We start from the raw sequence: 25,612 nt of genomic DNA, 5'->3' as shown, positions 1-25,612 counted from the left end.
TATAGAAGTTTATGTATATTGTTTAAAATGTTGTATACAATCTTGTATTATGTTATAAAAATTGTTCTTTTTTATAGTATATATTCTTGATTGTATTGTAATATATTTTTCTTAAATAGTGAAATGTAATTTTCTTATATATATGAGGTGTAGTCTTTAAGAATGTTATATCTCAAAAAGTTCTATTCCTTAAGCCCAAAAGAATAAAAAAACTATTAAATAAAATAGTATTTTTTAAGAATGAAAGAATCAACATATATGTTAAATGAGGAAGTATTAAAAAAAATCAGATTTAATTTAAAAATATTGAATAAAATATGAGATATGAGTTGATTTTTATTAATTACTTTTATTTAGTTGCCTAAAATTTAGGTAATCCTCATTTCTCTCTCTTTATAAAATTTCACATTTACCTTTATAATTAATAATTGGAATTATATAGTAAATATAGTCCATGGGAATGGTGGAATTGAAATTAGGAATATATTTGTAGCACCATATTTGTCGTCACATTTGTCAGAATGTTTTTACTTTTTATGTTGTAGGATATTAGGCAGGTTAACGCATATTTTCTTTGTGGTTACATGATCTAGTTAAGAAAATACTAAAATTGAAATATCTTTATTTCGATGGTGAGTTTACCGGTATCCAATTTAAGAAAATAAATTCTGTAGTATCAGATTCCCCACTACCATTGTTAAGGTTCTTCCACAAAAATCACGAGAACCACAAGAATTACTAAAGAATGTGATTCCGACTTTGGACTGATTCCAATAATTTATAACATTTCCCTTCCACCTTCTCCCTTTTGCGCTAGTTAAGATGATGATGCCTATGAAATGAAGGTTCTGGCAGATCTAAACCTATGCATTGAACAGTATACTGCACTTGACTAATATTTCAAACGGAACCAAGTAAGTTTATTTTATGTTAGAGGTGAAATATTTCGTTTCGTGTGTTTCCATTCTTGTATGTTGGTTTTTGAAAACGTTATTGATGACTAAACAATATTTTATTTATTGATATGGATTTGTTTGTTTAATGAAAAGTGATAAATCAGTGATATTCTCTTTCTACGTGGCTGCCTAAACTCAACTTGAAACCTGAGACGAAACTAATGTTACATACACAAACATTACCCAAATCATATATATGTCTCAAGAACAATATTGTGTGTAATTGTTTTGTAAATAGACAAGTCTATTTTCAGAACAATATTGTGTGTAATTGTTTTTGTAGCATCTTCTTGGTATCTTTCTTAATCTCAAGTTCTCAACCTTATTTGTTTATTTAGCCAACAACCAAGTTACAAATATATGTTTAAGTCAAATTACTTTGACCAAAAAATCAAGCTTAAAATTAATCAAAGTTATCCAAATTAACTTCCTGATTGGTTTGGTGAAACTAATGTTCGTATTTAACGGGTTATCCGAAGATGTAAGAATTTTTATATATCTAGTTGGTATGATTTTCCAACACAGAAGTGAATATTATAGAAAATCAATACCGGTGCTATTGTTCAGGATCAGTGTTTTGCTTAGATTGTATTTCTTTTTGGTTTGTGGTAGGTCTAAGTCATATTGTTGTTTGTTTTGATATATATATATATATATATATATATATATATATATATATATATATATATATATATATATATATATATATATATATATGTGCTAGGTTATAATGTGGATGGACCATTATTATGCGTACGTGTGGACAATGCTATTCTACGAGAATTACTCAAAAAATCAGTTGTTTAGTAATGTGAATACGCTCAACCTTACAGAATACGACTCAATAAACATCATAACAACATTCTGACACAATGAGAATAATAAAAAAAGTCTATAATAACCTTATAGACGATTTAATTGGTGAGATTGCGTGATAATGACAATAGTTATGTAAGATTGGACGTATTCACATTATCAAACAACATATTTTCTTTATCATTCTCACATAATAGCTGAAAGACCCACACTTTCATATTTGACAATTGCTACTCCAAAGCATGCTAATTGCATATTCATAAAAACAATATTTTACATTGATAACTTGTTTACATAAGACTGGATACAAACCGACTATTAAAAAGTGTTATATATTACATAACTTTCCAGGATACAATAATTTATACATACATGAGTACAAAATACAATAGTTTCAAACTATTCAAAATCTTCCATCAGTATACGATTATACTGGTTACTTATCTCGTGCAATTTGTTAAACATTAAGAGGGGTAAGTGGTGACGCTTAGTGAGTTCAATAATAGATACAATATAACGTAATGTCATATATATACTTCAATATGGCAGAAGCAAAGAGGAACAAGGAACAACAAATGCATATGTAAATCATGTGACAAACTTTCCATATCAATCAATGATTTGATTCAAAGATATACAATCAATGAGACATAATAATTTCCATACTTGATATACATCAATAAAGCTTCGGCCCAAATGGCACAGAAGACATACACTTTCTGATTAATCATTTTGGTAGATTTCAGGTTTTCAGCCCTGTCTAACCTTCTACCAATGCTATAGAATAGAAATCATTCTCTTACGAGACATGCCCTACATGGCCAGAGGCTACATACTAGTACCACCGTGAATCTAAGTCCTTTCACTGATCACATGGTCAAAGGTATAGCTTTGCTATCATAAATAGCAGAAATAATAACAACGGAAAAGCAAATAGCACATATAACACATAACATACAATTGTTGCTATATATTGAAGTCACCGCGAATTAATCTGGGGTTAAAATAGTAATTTGTGCAGCACTTCGTTATAATAAATAGCTTTCTTCGTTGAAAACCGGGAGTTTTTATTGAAAACCGGGCCTTACGAGGGTTGAGCTTCAAACCGAAAAGATAAATTTCTTGGGGTCTTCGGGCACTTCGGAACGTATTTTAGGTGTTTGGTATGATCTCGGGGCTTCGGGGGATTAAAAGTTGCTTGAAATCGGGTATAGAGGTGAAAAGTATAAGAATTTCTAACCAAAACGAGGAGATCTCGCAACCCCCCCTCCCCCCCCCCTTTTATATGGTGCGAGACTGAAGAATAGCGGCTGAGAGGGCTCCACGCGGCAGCAGATGCGAGGCTCAGATCCGGAGGGGAGGCAGCTGGCGCGCTTCGGACAGACACGGAGATGACATGCGTCTGACCGAAGGCTGTACGTGCATCAGAAGACTATTGGGCCGCGTATCGGATGGGTCTCCGGTTTGGACACGCGTCACACATGCGAAATTCCTCGGATTTCGGATTTTTCTCGAATTTTGTGCCTCGAACTTCTAAAATCCATAACTTTCGCATACGAGCTCCGTTTTTGACGTTCTTTATATGAACGCGTAGGCGAGAATATACTCTACATTTTTCGTTTAGACTCCGTCAGCTAACTTTGAATTTGTTTTTAATATTATTAATTTTAACAGACCAGGACAGAAAAATCCGTTAAAAAATCATAACTTCTTCATCCGACGTCCGTTTTCGTCAGTCTTTTTACCGTTGTACTACTGTTGACGAGACCTTCGATTCTCATTTAGGTTGCGTCGGCTAAATATCGCTCGATCTTTATTTCGAGTTTTTAGCTGTCTACTACTATTCTGAAACTTAGAAAAATCATAACTTACTCATACGAAGTCAGATTTTGACGTTCTTTTTCTGAAAATTCTTGGTTTAACAAATACTACGACTTTCATTTAGATCACCAAGGCTAAAAAGTTGTTTATCAAAAACTCATTTTTTACGTCATTCGGCGCGGTGTTGGTTTTGTTGCGAATCTTCGATTGGTCATAACTTCTTCGTTATAACTCGGATTTCGATGAGGTTTTCGCCTAAATGGTTCTAACGAAATTATCTACAGCTTTTAATAATAAAATTTTACCTATTTCAAATTTATATTTTTGTTAAATTTCGATATTTGACTTATAATTGGAAATATCATAAGACTTCCAATATTTTCCGAGTGATTCTAAACATAGTTTTACTTCATTTCTAGTAAAAACTATCTGTTAGAACTCAATACTCAAATTCATACAATACTTCATTATATTTTTCACTTTTAAAAATACATAAAACGATAACTGAACGTGTATGTTACAAATACCTCCTCCTTTTGAGGATTTCGTCCCCGATATCACATCGATATAAATAACTGGGGATATTTTGCTCTTATCATATTCTTATATTTTTCCAAATTTAATTTGAGCCTCGATGGTGTTTCCACTTGACGTGCATCAACTCCAAGACATATGTACAAAACATATTTTTTTTACTGTTTGGATTGTTCTCTCTGTCCGACCATCTGTCTGGGGATGATAAGCTGTGTTGAGAGCAATTCAAGATCCCAATTCATGTTGCATACTCGCTCAAAAATGAGATGTGAATCGAGTATTATGATCAGAAATAATCTGTAGTGGTACACATCATTTACAGTTTTCTTCTCCTCTTTGAGATATCAACTGTATTAGGCCAGATAGATAGAATACCCCTTCGATATAAATTTACGAGTTTTTAAGAAAGAAATTATCTTTAATATTTTTTTTAAGTCTTTGTTCACTATAGACATAAATTGGATTCTTCCCTTTGATAGGGTTGTGTACTATCTTTTCGTAACACCAGAGTTCTGCGTGGTTCTTTAACAACCAATCAACTCACTTCACAGATTTATATTAATCGGACTCGATTCTTTATGACCAATAAGGTCTGAACGAAAATGATCTTCTTAGTCATCATCGAAACGAAGGTAATGACATACTCGAACGAAAACGGAATCGATTACTAGCTTCTTGGTAACCTTGTGACTTTCCCTGATCCAAGTGTGAGTCTTGTGCTTCCAGTAGTATAGGCCTCTACTACTATTCACACCTACTCATCCTCGTCCCAAGTATTGTCTCGCAGTTCCCAAGTCACCATTCATAAGTTTTCACAAAGAAACTTTTCACGCCTGAGTGTGTTCTTTAACAACCATTCCATGCCGAGAATAATATCAAAGTTGGGTAAGGAAATAGGAATCAGATTGGCAAGAAAATTATAGCCTTCAATTTCTATGACACAATCTCTATAGATTTTATCAGCAAATAATGATATACTTCCTATGATATCTACGTGAAATGGTTGCGCAAGTGCATAGCAAGCAATTTGAAAAGAATGTGCAAATTCATGAGACACAAAAGAATCAGAGGCACCAGAATCAAATAAGATGTGAGCAGGTTTAGAGTTGACAAGAAATGTACCCGTCACAACATTCGGGTCCTCGCGTGCCTCCTCTGTGGTAATCTGGAATGCACGGCCCTTAGCTTTTGGCACCTCCTCCTTTGGAGTAATCTTTGGTTGTTGAACGGAAGCTTGACTCCCCGCCATTTGACTAGTAAGAGTAGGGCAAAAACACTTCTTGTGGCCAGTAATACCACATGCATAGCAAGTAACATCCTTCCTTGGGCAAGCGGGCTTTATGTGACCCGCTTCTCCACATCCATAACAGACCACATATTCCTTTTCTATTTTGCATTGGCCCGGATGATTCTTTCCATAAACGCGGCATGATAGCGATTGAATAGAAGCATTGGCCCGGATGATTCTTTCCACAAACGCGGCATGATAGCGATTGAATAGAAAAAGATTGTAATCTATCGCGACCACGAACGGCGCTCTGAGATTGATCTCTTGTATTAGAATCAGATCGAACAGATAGAACTGATGAAATAGAGGAAACAGGAACAGATTGATCGATACGTGGATGCTTTGGAACAGAAAGAGTGGCACCACGTATCTCTAAGTCATGCTCACGCTTTCGAGCATATTCAACAGCTTTGTCAAAGGACAAAACATCCCGATTAGCTACGAAATCGCGGATTTCATACTGCAGTCCATCAAAGAAAAACTGAATTTTATCGTCTTCAGTTGGGATATACTTTGCGGCAAACCGTGCTCTTTGATTGAATTGAGTTTCATACTCATTCATGGTCATTCCTTCTTGCTTAAGCTCAAGAAACTCTTTCTCCAATCTTCTTCTCATATCTATAGGACAATACTTTTCTAGTAAGCGAGTTTTGAACATTCCCCAAGACAAATTCTACTGATCATACTCTTTAAGAGCTTCAAATGTTGCTTCCCATCAGACCAGGGCCTCTCCGGTGAACATTGCAGAAGCATAATTTGCCTTGTCCTCATTATCCACATGAGAAATACGAAATACTTTCTCTGTGTTCTGAATCCAAGTTAGAACAACAATAGGATTAATGGCACCTTAAAACTCCGTCGGACCACTACTCTTGAAGTCTTTGAACGAGGGACGCTTCACCTCTCCTTTTAAAGATTCTCCAGTGGCTTTCTCTTTGCCTTTATCATTATCTTTCTTGTGTTCTTCAAGAGTCTGTCGAATAATACCAGTAAGTTTACCCAAGAGTCGTTCCTCTAGAGGGGATACTGGAGTATTTACTTCACTAGGTTTAGGATCTCCACCCACTTCTGGTGTATGGCTACCTTCCTTTTAAGCCATTCTTCTGAAAATTTGGAGCAATATAGTATTTTTAGAATATTAGGATTTATTATTACCTAATACTTTAGTTAAGTATTTCCTATGGTTTGTATCCATATACTCCTAATGAATCCGTTCAAATATTGAACTTCTGACGATTTAAGTAAATACCAATCCGTGAAATATAGTTCACTTAAACCACCACTCTAATACCATGATTGAAAGACCCACACTTTCATATTTGACAAATGCTACTCCAAAACATGCTACTTGCATATTCATAAAAACAATATTTTACATTGATAACTTGTTCACATAAGACTGGATACAAACCTACTATTAAAAAGTGTTATATATTACATAACTTCCCAGGATACTATAATTTATACATACATGAGTACAAAATACAATAGTTTGAAACTATTCAAAATCTTCCATCAATATATGATTATACTGGTTACTTATCTCCTGCAATTTGTTAAACATTGGGAGGGCTAAGCGGTGATGCTTAGTGAGTTCAATAATAGATATAATATAACGTTATGCCATATATATAATTCAATATGGCTGAAGCAAAGAGGAACAAGGAACAACAAAGGCATATGTGAATCATGTGACAAGCTTTCCATATCAATCAATGATTTGAATCAAAGATATACAATCAATGAGACATAACAATTTCCATACTTGATATACATCAATAAAGCTTCGGCCCAAATGGCACAGAAGACATATACTTTTTGATTAATCAATTTGGTAGATTTCAGGTTTTCAGCCCTGTCTAACCTTCTGCCAATGCCATAGAATAAAAGTCATTCTCCTACGAGACATGCTCTACATGGCCAGAGGCTACATACCAATACCACCGTGAATCTAAGTCCTTTAACTGATCACATGGTCAAAAGTATAGCTTTGCTATCATAAATAGCAGAAATAATAAAAACGGAAAAGCACATAGCACATATAACACATAACATACAATTGTTCCTATATATTGAACTCACCGTGAATTAATCGGGGTTTAAAATAGTAATTTGTGCAGCACTTCGTTATAATAAATAGCTTTTCTCGTTGAAAATCGGGCCTTGCGAGGGTTGAGCTTCAAACCGAAAAGTTAAATTTCTCGGGGTCTTCGGGCACTTCGGAACGTATTTTAGGTGTTTGGTATGATCCCGGGGCTTCGGGGGATTAAAAGTTGCTTGAAATCGGGTTTAGAGGTGAAAAGTATAAGAACTTCTAACCAAAACTAGGAGATCTCGCAACTCCCACCCCCCCCCCCCCCCTTATATGGTGCGAGACTGAAGATCAGCGGCTGAGAGGGCTCCGCGCAGCAGCAGATGCGAGGCTCGGATCCAGAGGGGAGGCAGCTGGCGCACTTCGGAAAGGACAAGGAGATGGCACGCGTCGGACCGAAGGCTGTACACACGTTGGAAGACTATTGGGCCGCACGTCGGATTGGTCTCCGGTTCGGACACGCGTCACACATGCGAAATTCCTTGGATTTCGGAATTTTCTCGAATTTTGTGCCCCGAACTTCTAAAATCCATAACTTTCGCATACGAGCTCCATTTTTGACGTTCTTTATATGCACAGGTAGGCGAGAATACACGCTACATCTTTCGTTTAGACTCCGTTGGCTAATTTTGGAATATATTCTTCATCCGATGTCCGTTTTCGTCAGTCTTTTTACCGTTGTACTACTGTTGACGAGACATTCGATTCTCGTTTAGGTTGCGTCAGCTAAATATCGATCGATCTTTATTTCGAGTTTTTAATTGTCTACTCCTATTCTGAAACTTAGAAAAATCATAACTTACTCATACGAAGTCAGATTTTGACGTTATTTTTATGAAAATTCTCGGTTTAACAAATACTACGACTTTCATTTAGATCACCAAGGTTAAAAGGTAGTTTATCAAAAACTCACTTTTTACGTCATTCGGCGCCGTGCCGATTTTGTCGCGAATCTTCGATTGGTCATAACTTCTTCATTATAACTCGGATTTCGATGAGATTTTCGCCTAAATGTTTATATTGAAATTATCTACAACTTTCAATAATAAAATTTTACTTATTTCAAATTTTATATTTTCGTTAAATTTCGATATTTGACTTATAATTGGAAATCTCATAAGACTTCCAATATTTTCCTAGTGATTCTAAACATAGTTTTACTTCATTTCTAGTAAAAACTATATGTTAGAACTCAATACTCAAATTCATACAATACTTCATTATATTTTTCACTTTTAATAATGCATAACACGATAACTGAACATGTATGTTACAATAGCATTGTCCACACGTCCGCACAATAGATGTCATCCACATTTGAACCTAGCTCTCTCTCTCTCTCTCTATATATATATATATATATATATATATATATATATATATATATATATATATATATATATATATATATATATATATATATATATATATATATGTGTGTGTGTGTGTGTGTTTCATTCATATCATATTTTCGTGAGCTTTTATACGCCTCAGTGATCAAAACATTAAGATTATAAACCTTTCATCGGAAACAAAGAACAAGAGCTGAAAATAGTTTGTAGAAATTAAATCTATAAACATTAATTAAATCTTTGAATTCATAAGATCTGATTTTTTTTTCACAAAATTAAACAAGAAAAACTTTTATTAAAAATCAAAGGAATTAACTTTATAATCTACACATCTACTCTAATAAATGAAAATCTTTTTGGCACATCTCACACTCACATCAATTTGGCCACATGTCATTTTGTGGTTAATTTCAATTAAATTTTTTCCACATGACATTTTGTGGTTTTTCCATTTTAATAAATTCACAAAATATTAAATGTAATAATTGCAGTAATGATAATAATAAATACATATCAATCTCAATAATAGAATTTCCTTCTAATTTCAACATTTCTAAATGAAAACTTTATTAGTTTGATTTGTTTATATTATCTAAATTATTTGTTTAAATTTAAAAGAGAAAAAAAAACTTTAATTTTAATAATTCAATATTTTTCAAAATTTTCTTGTAAATTCAAACCTTTTCAAAATTTAGATTTTTTGTATTTAATTTTTTTTAAATGAACACATGTAATACATGGGTCTTACACTGTAACACCCATAAAAAAATCAAGCCAATTTTAAACTTTTAAAATGCATTCCAAATTCAATAGTTATTACAAAACAGGCTTCCAAAATATTTTATATCAGAGTATCCCAGAACAAAATCATCAAAACGAGGAGCGGTATTATCACGCCTTTGCATTTCCACGATCCCCTGATGTACCTGAAACAATAAACTGAAATTGTAAGCCCGAAAGGTTAGTGAGTTCCCCCAAAATACAAATACACATACAATCCACGTAACTATGTCAGCAATAACATAACAACTGAACAACATGTAATGGGTCCACAACTTTTCAGACTGGATTACCCCTCCCCCTGGGCCCACAATGTGAGTCTGGATTGCTTCCGGCCCACAGCTCACATCTGGCTTGCCATCGAGCCCACAATATGAGTCTCCCTTAGCCCGTAACTGGAATGCTCCCGGGTATATTGGTTTACCGCACGAAGCAGTCTCACCTCAACCCATCACACATAACATAACAACATATAACATAACCACTGATCGTGCAGATAATCATATAACAACACAGGTAGTCCTACAGATCTACCTAACTGGCATAACCACTAGCATGCAACACTAACTTCATACTCAACATACTAACACTGCTAGGATAACATATCCAATGGGCCGGCCTTGGTGCCTTAGACCCCTTAGGATAATGAGGATAACTCACATTGCAAATGTCGACTCGGTAGATAAAATCCAACTCTCGGATCACTGCCACAAACTCCACCACCTATTATCATAATATAACCATACTCGTAAGTTCTCAACCTTTCAAGGTACCCCATAAGTCGACTAGTCAACCCCTGGTCAAAGTCAAAGTCAACAGTCAAGGTCAACAGTCCATGTTGACCCTAACTCGTCGAGTATCCATAGTTACTCGCCGAGTTCCTTGAGATACTCGTCCACTCGCCGAGTCACCAGAGTGACTCGTCGAGTTCCTAAGGTTCACGATCGAAGCTCTAAGGCCACTCGTTGAGTTTTCCTTCTTGCAACTCGATAAGTTCACACGTATCTATCAATTGGGGAAACCTTAACCGACTCGCCGAGTTGTTCATCCAACTCGTCGAGTCTACGACAATGTTTATCGAACTAGCCGATTTGTTCATCCAACTCGTCGGGTTCATGCCCATCTTCATATGACTCGCCGAGTCGACTATGCGACTCGCCGACTCCCTTCAGTACTTTAACCATGCAGACACTTTTTAAGCCATGCCAAGGACCCAAATTGCAGATCCAACTTCCTTAGGCATGCTTATCATGTAAAGTTGCAAACTTTACATGCATGCAAGGCTTTAAGACCCTAAAATGACAAAACTAAGCTTGCAATGAGGTCACATCCTTGAGGGAAAGCTCCTACTAGGCAAAGCTGATGACTTTATGAATCTAGAAGCCAATGGGAGTTCAGATCTGAAGTTACCACTTCAGATATTGGCTTAAGCACGAGAAACCTTTCTTAAAAACTCATGCACAAGAGGGTTTAGGAGAAAATGAGCCAAGGAAAACGACCTAGTACCTTCAAGAGAGTGCTTGCTGATACAGATCTTGAATCTCACGAACTCTTGCTTCAAGTAGCTTGTTTTCCCAAGTGATTCCTTCACCAAAATCCTTCCTCCAAGCTTAACACTCCAAAGAACACACACACACACTCGAAGTAGGGTTAAAGAGAGGCAAAAGGCTGTAAAGGGGAGGATGGGGGAGGCCAATGATCCTTTAAATAGGGTGAAATGCCCCGAAATTTAGGGTTTCATCTGCCAGCTCCTATTCTTCGAGTCCCTTCTTGGACTCGGCGAGCAGGTCATTAAAACGTGTGGACCAACCCGCTACTACTCGACGAGTAGGGCGATCCACTCGTCGAGTAGACCCAAAGATTAAAAAGATTCCTATAAATCAATACCCGAGAATCGGGGCGTTACATACACCTAGAACACAATTAAAGAAAAAACAAATAACAATTTTAGGGTTTCTCTCGAAAGGCAATGAACACTCAAAACTCTAACTTTGGATATTTTTGGATTTAATAAAATGAATGAGTAACATGAGGATGAGCAAAAGTACGATTGTTACCGAACCAGTATTGAACAGAGTAAATCGGATCGGTACATGGACCTATTTAAATCAATAAATTAATTAAAATCAATTATGTATAAGGGACATATCTACTGAATCGCGACCTAATATAAATGAGATAGACAATCAATTGCTATAAAAAGGTAATATTTTGTTATTGGTTACCTTACCGGCGTTCCCAAACCCAAAATTGGCGTTCCAAAATCAATGTCATCCCAAAATCGACATTCCAAACGCCGTTCCAGTCTTCCTGAAATGCAAATCAAGGTTTGGTCTTTCCAATTTTTATATCGTTGAATATTATGATCTGGGTCGCGTTCTAAACACGTTCAGTAGGAAAAAATATTGCGATCCAGCAACGAGGATCGTGGCATATTCGATGATCTATGTTAATGTGGTAAGGTCATATTATGGGCGTGTTTGGCATGGAGTTTTTGGAATCGTTTGTGAGTTTCTAGCTTTGAACGCTTGACAAAACATACTACGTTAAACAAAATGCTTCGTTTGGCAGTACGAGCGTTTAGCTTTAAGTTTAAACAAAACGCTCCAAATCTAAAAGTTACTTCATATAGGGTTTAACAAAACGTTAATGAGCTTTTGAAATCAATTTCCATAATTACCCTTAAAAATATATTTATATATTTATTAATTTTAATCAATTGCCCTTTTATGTAATTTTATATATTCCAAAAACTTCAAACTATTTTTGTCAAACACTCATATAACAAATAAAAGGTACAGCTTCCTGCTACAGCTACCAACTACCTGCTTCCAACTCACAACTACTTTTGTCAAACACGCCCTATATATATATATATATATATATATATATATATATATATACACACACACACACACACACACACACACACACACACACACATATATATATATATATATATATATATATATATATATGTGTGTGTGTGTTTCATTTATATGTCAAAAAAGTTAGTTACCAATATATTTGGTAGCCAATATGTTTGGTTGGTCATACCGTACCAATTGAGTAAACTTTATAACGTTATGGTATTAAATTTTAAATACAACGGTAATAGTATACGAATCAATTCATATATATATATATATATATATATATATATATATATATATATATATATATATATATATATATATATGAAATTGTATTTTCATGTATTTACCGTTTACAATTTTAAAACCATGACATTAGACATTAGATGTGGTCAATAGAAATTATCACATTAAATGAAAGAACCGTAAACTTACTTAATAAAATTATTTAGTAACTAAAATAGTTACTTTAATAAATTATATATTACTAGCCGAGATAATTGTCGCATGTGGTTGCTAGTGTTTAACAATTACAATTGAAAATTAAAATAAAGTTTGTAATATATCATTACCAGTTGTACCTACAATAATTATTGGTAACTAAACAAATTGGTACGGTAGTGGTAGAAAAAACCATAAGATGATAAACCTTTGAATTAATAAGAATTGAAAAACCTTTTTATTCAAAAAATTAAACAAGACAAACTGTTAGTAAAAATCAAAGAAACCTTACAATCTACACAAATAGAATTAAAGAAAGAAAAATGAACAATTCTATGGTTTCTCTCAAAAGGCGATGAACATTGAAAACTCTAACTTTGTATATTTTTGGAATGAATAAATTGAATGATTAACATTAGGATGAACAAAAGTATAATGTTTACTGAACTGATACCGTACATTTTAAACCAGTACCGTACATAATAAATCGATTCAGTACACTATTCCCTCGAATCACCAAAATCAGTTCATGATAGTTTTGATTATGTAAAATTTTGTCAGGGGAAATTCGATATCTGTACCGGTTCCGATCCTCATATCTCTATCATGCCAACTCAGAATGATCATGTAAATTGTTACAAGCACACAGACTAATTTCTCAACATTCCCCCAAATTACACCCACACTCTCTAAAGTGTTAAATAACACTTTCTACACTTTAGATCAAGAGAAAAAAACAAAGAACCAAACACTTCAAGAGTACTTTGGTTTAGATGCTCTGATACCAAAGCCTTGAAATCTATTTATAAGCTTGAAGTCATCCCAAAATTTCATTTTTTAGCAATGTGGGATGCAAACCACTATTTTTTCCTTTAGCCAAAACTCAACAATGTCCACTATTCATTCCTTTAGCGAAAACTCAACACTTTAGATCAAGAGAAATACAACAACAATATAAAAAAGAACATCGTCTTCAACCCACAAGCATAATTCTAAAAAACAAAGAATTATCATACTCCACCACAAAAGAGTATCGCTAATATGAATAAACCATCTTATGAATTTCACTGCGACACATATTGCAAAACTTGGTAAACATGTATGGTGCAACGTCCCCACTTAACATATCCGGAAGTACATCAACTATCAACTTTAACTTCACCACATATCTTGCATATACGTCAATTCAATTCGCATGTATAAATCATGAACCAGCTAACAAAACTACCTCCACATTCAAGGTAGCATAGGTATACCATAGGGATGACATGACTAAAAGGAAATCATCATCGTTATTAACAACGAAAATACTGCTAGTTGTATTGGAGCCTTTTGTCGAATCTGCTGAAACTAGACAATTATTCTTGACATGTCCAGACTAACAATACTTCCAACATACCAGAATCTTCTATGACTTCTTCCCTTTCCCTTTCATGTACATCAAAATCATTCCTTCTAGTAACATTTGTATACTTCGTGGTCTCTTTCCCAAACATTCAAATAAAGTTTCATATGCTCATAGGAAGATGAAAAAGATAATAAGAGCCCTAATGCTTTGTCCTCATTTTCAACCTTCACTCCAATCTCCTCCAATTTTTATACGATGTTATTAAGAACACTTAGTTGATCTAGAATTTTTGTATCTCGATTCGTACAAAGAATATGAAATTTTTCCTTAAGATACAACCGATTCAAGATGCATTTACCTTGATACAATTCTTCAAGTTTCTCCCAAAGATCCTTTTATATTAATATCCTATGTATATTTGTAAGATCATTCTTTGCCAGAGACAAATGAATCTTACTTGATGCTCTGAAATCCAAATCTTCCCATTCGTCATCGGCTTTACTGGTTTTTCTTGAATCATCCCTATAAATAAGGGTTGTTTTCCTTTCAATGCATTGTGTAACCCAAAATGAATCAACACATCCTTGCCTTGAACTTGCCACAAACCAAAGTTGATTCTTCTATCATATTCCTCAACATTGAACCTTCCATGACTGTATTTTGATCTCGTATATGTATCTAAAAATAGTATAGTATACTAAAAGATATGTACCAAGCATATAAGTATGAAACCCTACAAAGGATTCACAAGAATGAGAGGTGGGTTGCAATAGACACTGTTAACTACCAAGTCTTTCCTAGTAAGAATCTTCACCGAATGTTATGTAGTCCCCACACGTCATGTACTCTATCATTCATATAATATCATAACATAATCCACATAACAACAAGTATGTGTATTCTCATCACTCGGTTTAAGTTCTGACGCATCTAGTGCTCGACCGAATTCCTCAAACTAAGACTTTAATACCAATTTGTAACGTCCCAAAAATACAAACAAATATTTTTTTTCATTTTTAAATAATATAAAACCATTTAATATCATTCCAAAATAAAGATAATCAAAACAAGAGTTTGAAGTTTCAATCAAATATCAGAGTATAATATCAAAAACAGATAGTTCAGAATTCTCCGGTGGCTGCAATGCAATCAGGTCAGGGTTTTTCCCTTCCTACTAGAAGTACTTGAAACATTAACTTAAATAAGCACAAAGCTTAATGATTTCCCTAAAATACCTCATACGAAACAAGTAACATGCCTAGACCAACAATAATGTTTCATTCAAGCAGGCCAAGCCCAATGAATCCAAACCATCATATAATTAGGCCCAACCCAACATCATAGAAACGAGCCCAATCCAATATCATACACACAAGAGTCATAGAGACAACATAATGAGAAGAGTAACCTTACTGATGAATCGAATAATTGCCACAACATGCACAAAAATTTAAAGTTGGCCTCACAAACCACCTAGGCAATAATTAAAAGGTCAAACCTCATCCTATGATCCAAAACCCTAAAGTTTGACCTAAATTAAAGCTTCAACCAAAATCGAAAAAGTCAATGCCTGGTCAATGAAGCGCACCACACTTACTACCAGACAATACAATCAAATCCTTAAGGCTAAAACAAATGTGAATCGTAAAACACAAAAAACGCACCACACATTGGAATGATGCACCGCGTCTAAGCCACTTTTACAAGACCAAATGACTTAATCCATTAAGTCAAGGCTCCAACTTGCAGATCTGTCTTTAATAGGGAATTAATGGATAAAGTTTCTAACTTTATCCATTAAAACATCCCCAAACAATCAAAATCTAAACTTTACATTCTAAAATGGCCTAAAACTCATAACACAACATACATGAATTTAAGAGAGAGTAAAAGGCTTCAACTTTCCTAGTCCAAGAGGTCCATAGAACAATCCTTAGGGCTAATAAGAAGTTGGGGTCATCTCAACTCCAATATCACCACCAAAGGGGGACAAAAAGTGTATTTAATGACATAAAATAAGATCTAGAGATTCGAAGATAAATATTAAAACATTATATTCATAATGGTCAAGAAAATGTGCAAGCTTGTCGGATCTAAGCTAGAGCCTCCCTTCCAAACACACCAAAGATTCTTTATCATTAAGCTTTAACCACAAAAGATGAGAAATAAGCATTCCAAGGTCACTAAGGCTAAAAAATGAAAGAAGTAGGATTAGGGGTTCTGAAAATCTCTTTAGAGGGTGATAGGGTCTAAAAACGAGCTAACCCTAGGGGCTAATGGTGCTTAAATCTCCACAAAAACCCTAAAAAGACAATCAACCCATGGGCCTAGGCGCATCGTGCCCAATGCGATAAATTTCGACTTTTAGTTTTTAGCAAAGAAGCAAAATGGAATAAGAAACCAAACATACCATTGATAAGGATGTTACAAACAAAAATAAACTAAATTAATCAAAACTCCACTACTAACCTTCAACTCAAACTTTCCAACCATCGATACATGTGACATTTTTCTATTTCCCATGATTAGATTGATCTCCCCATGCTTAAAATTCATGATTCCCTTTAGTCCTTGCAATACAGAGCATATGTGAATACCACACCGTGTATCAACAACCCATGAATTAGAAGTATTGGTATTATGAAGTTTGATCATATATGTACCTGAAGTGTCCTCAGTCACTGTCACCTTACTATCACTCTGTTCCTTCAAGTGATTAGTGCAACTTCTTTTCTAATGGAACTTTTCCTCGTTGTGAAAAGAAATGGCCTCACTTGGTTCATGGTTGGAAGTATTGTCAAAATCTTCCTTTCTCTTGAGCCCATGATTAAACGATTCAATTTTGCCTTTTTCCTTTTATTTAAAAAGAGAAAGTTCTTCCTACTCACCATTATTACCATATCCAATAGCTAAGGAATGAATGTAGGTTGAACTTGTAATCATGTCAGCTTCTACAACTTCCAACATGTATGATAGTTCCAATAGAGTCACGTCGAAATTTCTTCTATGAAAGCTGATTATGAACTAAAGATATAAATTTGGAAGCGAGTAAAGGACCAACTTGATGGCATGCTCCATCAGAAATTCGACACCCATTTTTCCCATTATGTCAATGTATGATTTTATCTTTTGAACATGCGTGCATACAAAAGTTCCTTCTTTTTTTTACATGACAGTAAGGCTTACGCAATATCAAACCCCTCTAGCCTCATGAGGATGGAAAGGATTGATGGGTTAGAGCTTGAATAAGATGGTAGAGGAGGTGGGATAGGAGTTTAATTGATGCCCGACATATTTAAGAGAGAGAGATAGTTTAGTTAGTTGATTCAATACTTAATACTTACCCAATGTTTTAAGGCTAGGATCCACATTTTATATTTGATTTATGAAGATGGATATTGTAATCATATCACAAATTTATTTTAGGTAGGTCATGCACATTACCAATTTCAATATCTTAAAAATACATAGATCTTTTGAGATTCATCAAAACTATTCAATGGTATGCTAATCTCGATTTTCACCTCATCTATTTATGACTAGGATACCGAGGTCTCACAAATAAGATGGTGAACCAACCATGTAAATATATGTGACCCCTTGATTATTTCATGGTTCTCTAATTGACGTGTCGGTTAACAACACAAGCTCCGCCAAAAAACCATAACCATAAGTGCCACATCATATTCTTCTTACGTCTTAATTGTGTCTGTTAGCCATACATGATCCATAAATATACAATAAGGAATAATGTGCGTTTTTCATGGGTTAGCAACTGTTCACATTTTCCTAATATTACTAAGATGAGAATTTTTGTTTATGGTACTTTTATATGTTATACTTTTTAACAAGACATCGTCCTATGAAACCCTTTCGGCTAACGACAATCAACCATGAATTGAAGTATTATGTGAAAAGGACACTCATTTAATGGTCATTTTATAAGCAGTTTTCTTGCCTTATAAGCTATCAAGAACAAATTCTAGAAGGCTTCTAGAGCCTCTCCAGAACCGTCCACTCCTTTGGGATTCTAAGATGTTTCTCTTGCTCAAATATTGAACAAATAAATTTTAGTCCCTGTACCTTTAAATAAATTCTGATTAATTCCAATTAATTTGAAATTAATTTTTAATAAATATTAACTAGTTTCTAATTAATTTATTAAGCTACGATAAATTAATAAACTATTTATCTCACTCTCGTAAATCCTTTTATAGCCTTTTTAACTCTTAAGGGCAACCTTAAAATGACTTTGCTATTATTCCCAAAGTTTTATCATTATTTATGACTTGGACACCTATTTCCAAGACTAAGACTAATAGAGATTCATTTCTATGGTTGTGGAAGATCAGACAAAGCTACAACCACAAAGGATAATACAAACCTCTAAAATCGAGACCTCCTCTAAAGGCGGAGCTATGATACCATTTGTACACTAAATAACCTCAAGGACCCCTAACAATCGTCTAAGTAGAAATAATAGAAACAATAATTGGGCATAAGAATAAATGTGGAAAACTACAAAAAAAAAAACCAATGGACTTCAGAGAGAAAGATCAACTATATGATAAATTGTTACAATCACATAGTCTGATCTCTCAAGTCTCCCTGAAATTGCACATACACTCTCGAAATTGTTAATTGACACTTTCTACACTCTAAAACAAGCGAAAAAAAAAGAACCAAACACTTCCAATGTATTTTGGGTCGGATGATTTGAGACAAAAGCCTTGCACACTATTTACAAGTTTGGAGTCCTCCCAAACTTTCTTCCATGTAGCAACGTAGGATGAAAAGCACAAAGTATTCCTTTAGCCAAAAATCAACAATTCGATTAGTATTGATTAAGTTCAAGTGGGTTAAGTTAAAATGCCTAAACATGGGCCGTTATTGCTGTTTTTCTTTCATCCAATTTTACATTATGTATAATTTTTAGTTATCCTTAAACTATCATATATTTCTCATTGGGAATCACCTTAATTGGAATTCCGTTGTTTAAGTTATAGTATTCGTTGTTATTGCTTTTTTTTTTAAACATTTTTAAGTTTATGGTGATTTTATCATCATCTTTCAACGGTCATAACACCCACATATGAACTTAGAATTAGTTATTTTTTTCCATATGCATATTCTTCATTTTGTTGGCTATAAGTTACGCTCCTAAATTTCCTTAATTCGATTAGTATTGGCTTAGTTACAAACCTTAATACATGACCTGCTGCTGCTCTTGAAAATTTGATACTTATGGGTAATGATGGACACCGTTACCTACAATGCGGACTAGGATTCAGTACACTAAATTCAAACAATTCGGTTTCAGTACCGTGCTCACTCCTAGATTAATATGTGTACTAACTGATCTTTAGATTCCTTACAAAATACCACTCCAACCTATACGATTTTCTAGCTTTAGCCCTTAGCTGCAAGTGACATCCCTTTCAACCCTACCACTTACCAGGCATGCCTTTAACTGTAATTATTACGATAACTATAGCAAGTTAAACAATGCTATTTAGAAACTTTTTCCACTGTTAAGATTGATATGTGACACATTGATTTTCTTTTAAACTTCCGACCTTCATCTTATCATTGAAAAGGGTCTATTAAGTGCAAGTTTTCAGAGAAGTTTTTTGTTGATACAAGCTCAAAGCTTTAGGAAAAACATTAGTTTTTTGAGATAACGTAATGTTAAAAATATTGCTCCATTAGCAAGGTTTTCTTTTACAAAATGAATATCCATGATCAGAGGCATGAAAATAGAATATTTATCATCATAAAACACCTTAAAAAAGGCTTAAAAAATTTACTCCCAAATCAACAATTTTACAAACAACAAAATTTCACATGCAATAATAACAAGACCGTTATATATTCTGACTCAGTTTAGGACCTATAAAATATGTATTGTCTTTTCTTTTTTATGGAATTAAGGAATCCCCCAAGAAAAGAGAAATTAAAGTCAAATATCTCTTAGAATAAGTGCATTTTCCCTGACCAACATGCGCATACGTAATTAAGCCGAAAGAATTTGATCTACTAATGTTAACTTCATTTCCTAAAGATAGATATAGATAGCTCATGATTATAAAAGCTACTTTTACACTTTACACATTGCAACAATTCATGAACTGATTTACTTTTTGTAATGTAAAAGAAATATATGGTCTAGCTATTGTTAAGTAAATTAACTTGCACATAAGTAAGTTTTTGATACCCAGTGATATGAAGGCATTACATTATTTGTTGAATCAATACCTTGGTTGCTAATTACCAAATTCATATCGATTTTGTGTCTTGGTATGTTTATAGCGTAACATATTGAACTCATGAAATATATTTATGTAGAGACATATATACGATCGGTACTAGTTTCTAAAATTTAAAGATTAAAAAAATACTTCAACAAACACAGAGAAATTTGATCTTAGGAAATACATTTACTTTATTAATTTCATTTAACACAACTATTGGCGTACAAGATATTTGTTGGAATCATGATGTTTAAAATATTTTTGAAACAATAAAATGTAGTAGAACATAATCTAAACTTAATTTCTAAAATCAGTTGATCCAAGTGAGTAAAAAAGAATTAATAAAGCACAACTATATGGGGTTCTCAGTCATATGTATCGATTATGAAGTAGTTGATATAGAAATCAATGTTTATGAGAAACAATTCTAAGGCTATTGACAAGTAGTTGATATAGAAATCAATGTTTATGAGAAACAACTCTAAGGCTATTGACACGAGAACCTTGAACACACCAAAAGTTCCTACTTCATGGTCAAACAACCTCCACACCACCTTTCCTTGTTCCAAAAGTTAATGAAGAATGAGCGGGGTGGAGGAGTTGGTGGTGTTGAATGAGAGAAGGAAGGGAATATGGTATAAATCGTAATCTCAGAATCCTTTCCATATAATAAGATTCCAAGGTACTACGCTTTTATCCCCTTAAGACATTTTTATCTAATTAATTCATTAAGGCCACTTTAAATACTAGAATTAAATTAACTTGCCCATTTTCTGTCTTAGACATTATTAGACTTACTTTAGACTTATTTAACCGAACTGAAAAGAAATAAACCTTTTACATACTATATATATATATATATATATATATATATATATATATATATATATATATATATATATATAATATATATATATATATATATATATATATATATATATATATATATATATATATATATATCAAGGTTGTAAAAATCGCTTGACGGTAGCTCGACGGTCGACTGATGTTAAGGGATTAATTGGTCTTGGCGGGGATTAATCGATGACTAATCGGGGACCATAGATTATTAATAAAATATTAAAATTAATTAAATATTAATATATCTTAAGAAAAACAAGTACTTCAAAATTAGAAAATAAGAAAAATTATAATTTGGAAATACGAAAATATGAACATTTTGGTATAATATTTGAAAATTTGAAAATTTTGGAGTAAAAAAAAAGTTGGTAGTTTGAATTTTTTTTAAATTTTTTTTTGATCTTTTTTGACTTTTTTTTTTGACTTTTTTTGACTTTTTTGACTTTTGTTGACCGATTAATCCCGCCAAGGCCGATTAATCCCGCCAAACCCGATTAATCCTAAATTACCGATTAATGCCCTAATCCTCAACGGTTGGAGAACGCCAAGCGATTAATCCACGATTAATCGCCGATTAATCCCGATTTCTGCAACCATGATATATATATATATATATATATATATATATATATATATATATATATATATATATATATATATATATATATATATATATATATATAGAGAGAGAGAGAGCTAGGTTCAAATGTGGATTAACATCTATTGTGCGGACGTATGGACAATGCTATTCTGTGAGAATGACAAAGAAAATATATTATTTGATAATATGAATACGTTCAATCTTACATAACTATTGTCATTATTACGTATTTTCACTAATTAAATCATCTATAAGGTTATTATAGACTTTTTTATTATTCTCAATATGTCTGAATGTTGTCAGGATGTTTATTAAGTCGTATTCTCTAAGAATGAAATTGAGTGAAAAACGATGTATGAGAGCAAAAATGAATAAGAATTAGTGAGAAATGATGGAAATGACAATAATTGTGCGAGGTCGAACGTATTCACATTAATAAACAACTTATTTTTTAGTAATTCTCATAGAATAAATATTTTTAAAACTACACTTATATGGTAAATATTTAAAAAAAAACATTATTTTGGTAAAAAAACTCGCAATTGAGATAAGGTACATGGTTTAAATTATGAATTGTCCAAAATAACATTAATGTTCCATAATTGGATTCATTCATCTTAATATATTTATTAAATACAGGTAATTTTCAAGCGCTTACACAATTAATCAACCAATAAAAACACAATTAGACACTAACTTGTACAACATCCTTTGTTGTCTAATTTGAATTATTTAATATCACTTCATCAACTTCAAAAAACGCATTGAAACACATATATAGCCATTAAAACTTATAATATGATTTTTATTGAATTTAACATAGAATTGGTTTTACTTTCGCAGATATTGTATTAGTTATGGAAAAATTGCAACACTTGGAAATACCTTTCAAAGATATACAGCTAGCCACCAAAAACTTTGATAATGGAAATTTCATTGCCAAGGGTGGATTTGGGAGTGTTTACAAGGGCAAACTCCAATCATCTGATGGTGTCATTGATGTCGCTGTGAAACGATTAGATCATGATTCAGAACAAGGGAAACATGAATTTATGATGGAAGTTACAACTCTTTCTTGTTATAGACACAAAAACCTTGTCTGCCTAGTTGGGTTTTGTGACGTGGGCAGGGAACAAATACTTGTTTATGAACATGAGAGCAGGGGAAGCCTTGACAACTATATAGATAATCCATATGAACTCTCCTGGATGAAGCGTCTGAAAATAAGCATTGGCGCTGCTCGTGGCATTAATTATCTTCATGATGAAGTTGGAAGACAACATAGAATCATTCATAGGGACATAAAGAGTGCAAATATTCTACTCAGTAAGGACTGGGATGCGAAGGTAGCTGATTTTGGATTATGTAAAATTAGTCCTGCAAATATAAAACACACTTTTCTTGTAACAAATGCTGTTGGTACATTCGGCTATCTGGATCCTGTGTATTACAATACGCAAGTTCTAACAAAAGAGTCTGACGTTTACTCATTTGGGGTCGTGCTATTTGAAATCTTGTGTGGAAGACCCGCATTTCTACATGGATTAGAGTTTCTAGCTCCACTGGCTGAACGTAAGTATAGAGAGGAAAAATTAGATGATATAATTATCCCTAATTTGAGGAATCAAATGAATCCAAATTCTCTTAGCATATTCGCAACCACTGCATATCAATGCTTGAAGCCAGATAGAAGAGAACGTCCAAGAATGGCTCAGATCATTGAAAAACTCGTGGACGCATATGAAATTCAAGTAAGTTTACATATACAGGATACTTTATGTTTTACATTGTTTGGAATATTTTTTATACAATGTATAATTTATAGTTCACTTTTTACATTTAGTTTACACTGAATTAGCTGTCTCTATTTATGTTCTTTTTTGCAAGGCTTCTCTCAAAGCAACAGAATTTGTTCGAGTTGGACTATGGGGAACTAAATCAAGTGGAGGTTCCCAAAATACTTGGGAGTTTATACTTCAAAAAGATCATAAATTAAAGATGATTACTATTGATCATGGTGTTCTAATTTACTCTCTCATGTTCACTACTGTATCCAATGGTATTTTGTATTCTTCCAAAAAGGCTGGTGGTTGGAATGGTGGAAAAACAGTTTCTAAGGTCTTATCAAGCCCACACATACAAATATATTTGATCACTTGTGTGTTTATATTTATAAATTTATTAAGATTAAGATTTAAAAGCACTAATTCTTTTAACAATATGACAATCGCTTGGCTAGGTTGTGTTTGAAGATGATGAGAAATTAATTGGCATCTATGGGACAGTTGGGGTACTATCAACAGGGAAATATGCTGGATACACAGTAATTGCGTCACTATCATTTCTTTCGAACAAGAAGACTCATGGTCCGTTTGGTCGAGAAACAAGTAATCGTTTCACTGTACCATGGGTGAAAGGAAGTTTTGGTGGATTTTATGGCCTTGCAGGCTACTATATTAATGCAATCGGTGTCTACATCAAGGCTTCATATGACCTAATTGCAGGGGTTGGAATTTGGGGAAGTAAAGAGCCTGGAAGTCGTACTAACCATTGGTCATTCCAGCTTGAGAGAAATCATCATTTGAAGAAGATAACCATTGATCATGGGGATCTTATATACTCTCTCAGGTTCACTACCGAATTTAGGGGTGAAGAGATAACTTCTAACAAGTCTGGTGGTTGGAATGGTGGAGACATAGTCTCTGAGGTACATACTCAAATGGTGGAGACATATGTCTAGAATTTTGTTATATTTGTTATAATATTTTAAAACTGATGTTTTCCTTTTTAGTTGACTTGTACTTTTCCTTTTTTATTTTTCTATTATGGCTCAGCTTACATTTGCTTGGGACGAGGAAATTACTGCTATCAATGGAACAGTTGGTGTCTCAAGGGGAACCTATGCTGGTTATACGATAATATCATCACTCACATTCATCACCAACAAAAAAACCTATGGACCTTATGGTAGTGTAAGAGGGACCCCTTTCACTTTACCATGGGACAAAGATTCATTTGCTGGATTTTTTGGCCGTTGTGGCTATTATATTGATGCCATCGGTGTATATTTGAAAGCTACTATATAACTAACCAGGTCATTCTAAGGGTGAAGAGTAAAAGTCTTTTGTTGCTATGAAACGTTGGGACCTTCACACCTTTTGTTACTATGAAATATTGACATGCTTTCATATTGTCTTTGTCATGTAGAAACCTTGGTAGTTTTTTTTGTTACTAGTCTATAGATACATGCAATGTTTTGGCTTTACCATGTCGGTTCATATACAAAGTAATTTCTGCCACCTTCAACAGTTATTTCCTTGAACCATGGATTATACTTGACAACTTTGTTTGGGAGGTTGTTTAAGGAAGTTTTTAGGCAATATTTTTTTTCATAAATCATGCGTTACTTTTTTATCCAGATCCTATCATTTCATGGCAAAACAATACTATACATACACTCAAAAAGTTATGACCCCTAAATTTTTATCTTACAAATTTCAGAAAGTAGACAAACAAAAGCTATGATAATAGAAGCTTTTATAACAATTAACATTAAGTGTCACTAATTTGCGACATCTTTCTTGCATTAGACAAGCTA

General features: G+C 33.6%; 1 protein-coding gene across 1 annotated transcript; it reads left to right on the top strand.

Moving 5' to 3' along the window:
• The first annotated feature begins 805 nt into the window (after positions 1-805).
• Positions 806-25,279, top strand: LOC145164099 (putative receptor-like protein kinase At5g39000). The gene is made up of 5 exons (XM_079082826.1): positions 806-914; positions 22,858-23,765; positions 23,902-24,132; positions 24,254-24,721; positions 24,849-25,279. The coding sequence occupies exons 2-5, from the start codon at positions 22,872-22,874 to the stop codon at positions 25,098-25,100; spliced, it is 1,845 nt and encodes a 614-aa protein (XP_078938952.1). The 5' UTR covers positions 806-914; positions 22,858-22,871; the 3' UTR covers positions 25,101-25,279.
• The last annotated feature ends 333 nt before the right edge of the window (positions 25,280-25,612 follow it).

Source organism: Lactuca virosa, chromosome 1 (assembly GCF_052849685.1).
Source record: "Lactuca virosa cultivar CGN04683 chromosome 1, Lactuca_virosa_CGN04683_v6, whole genome shotgun sequence".
Lineage (NCBI taxonomy): Eukaryota > Viridiplantae > Streptophyta > Magnoliopsida > Asterales > Asteraceae > Lactuca > Lactuca virosa.
The sequence above is the reverse complement of the archived record's forward strand: the minus strand, read 5'-3'. Positions and strand labels throughout refer to the sequence as shown.

What these genes read in the sequence shown, in the direction of transcription:
- LOC145164099 (XM_079082826.1), top strand. Translation starts at nt 22,872, where the DNA reads ATGGAAAAATTGCAACACTTGGAAATACCTTTCAAAGATATACAGCTA. An exon ending in TGGACGCATATGAAATTCAA is followed by an intron (nt 23,766 to 23,901) that starts GTAAGTTTACAT and finishes CTTTTTTGCAAG; the next exon opens with GCTTCTCTCAAAGCAACAGA. An exon ending in GTGGAAAAACAGTTTCTAAG is followed by an intron (nt 24,133 to 24,253) that starts GTCTTATCAAGC and finishes TCGCTTGGCTAG; the next exon opens with GTTGTGTTTGAAGATGATGA.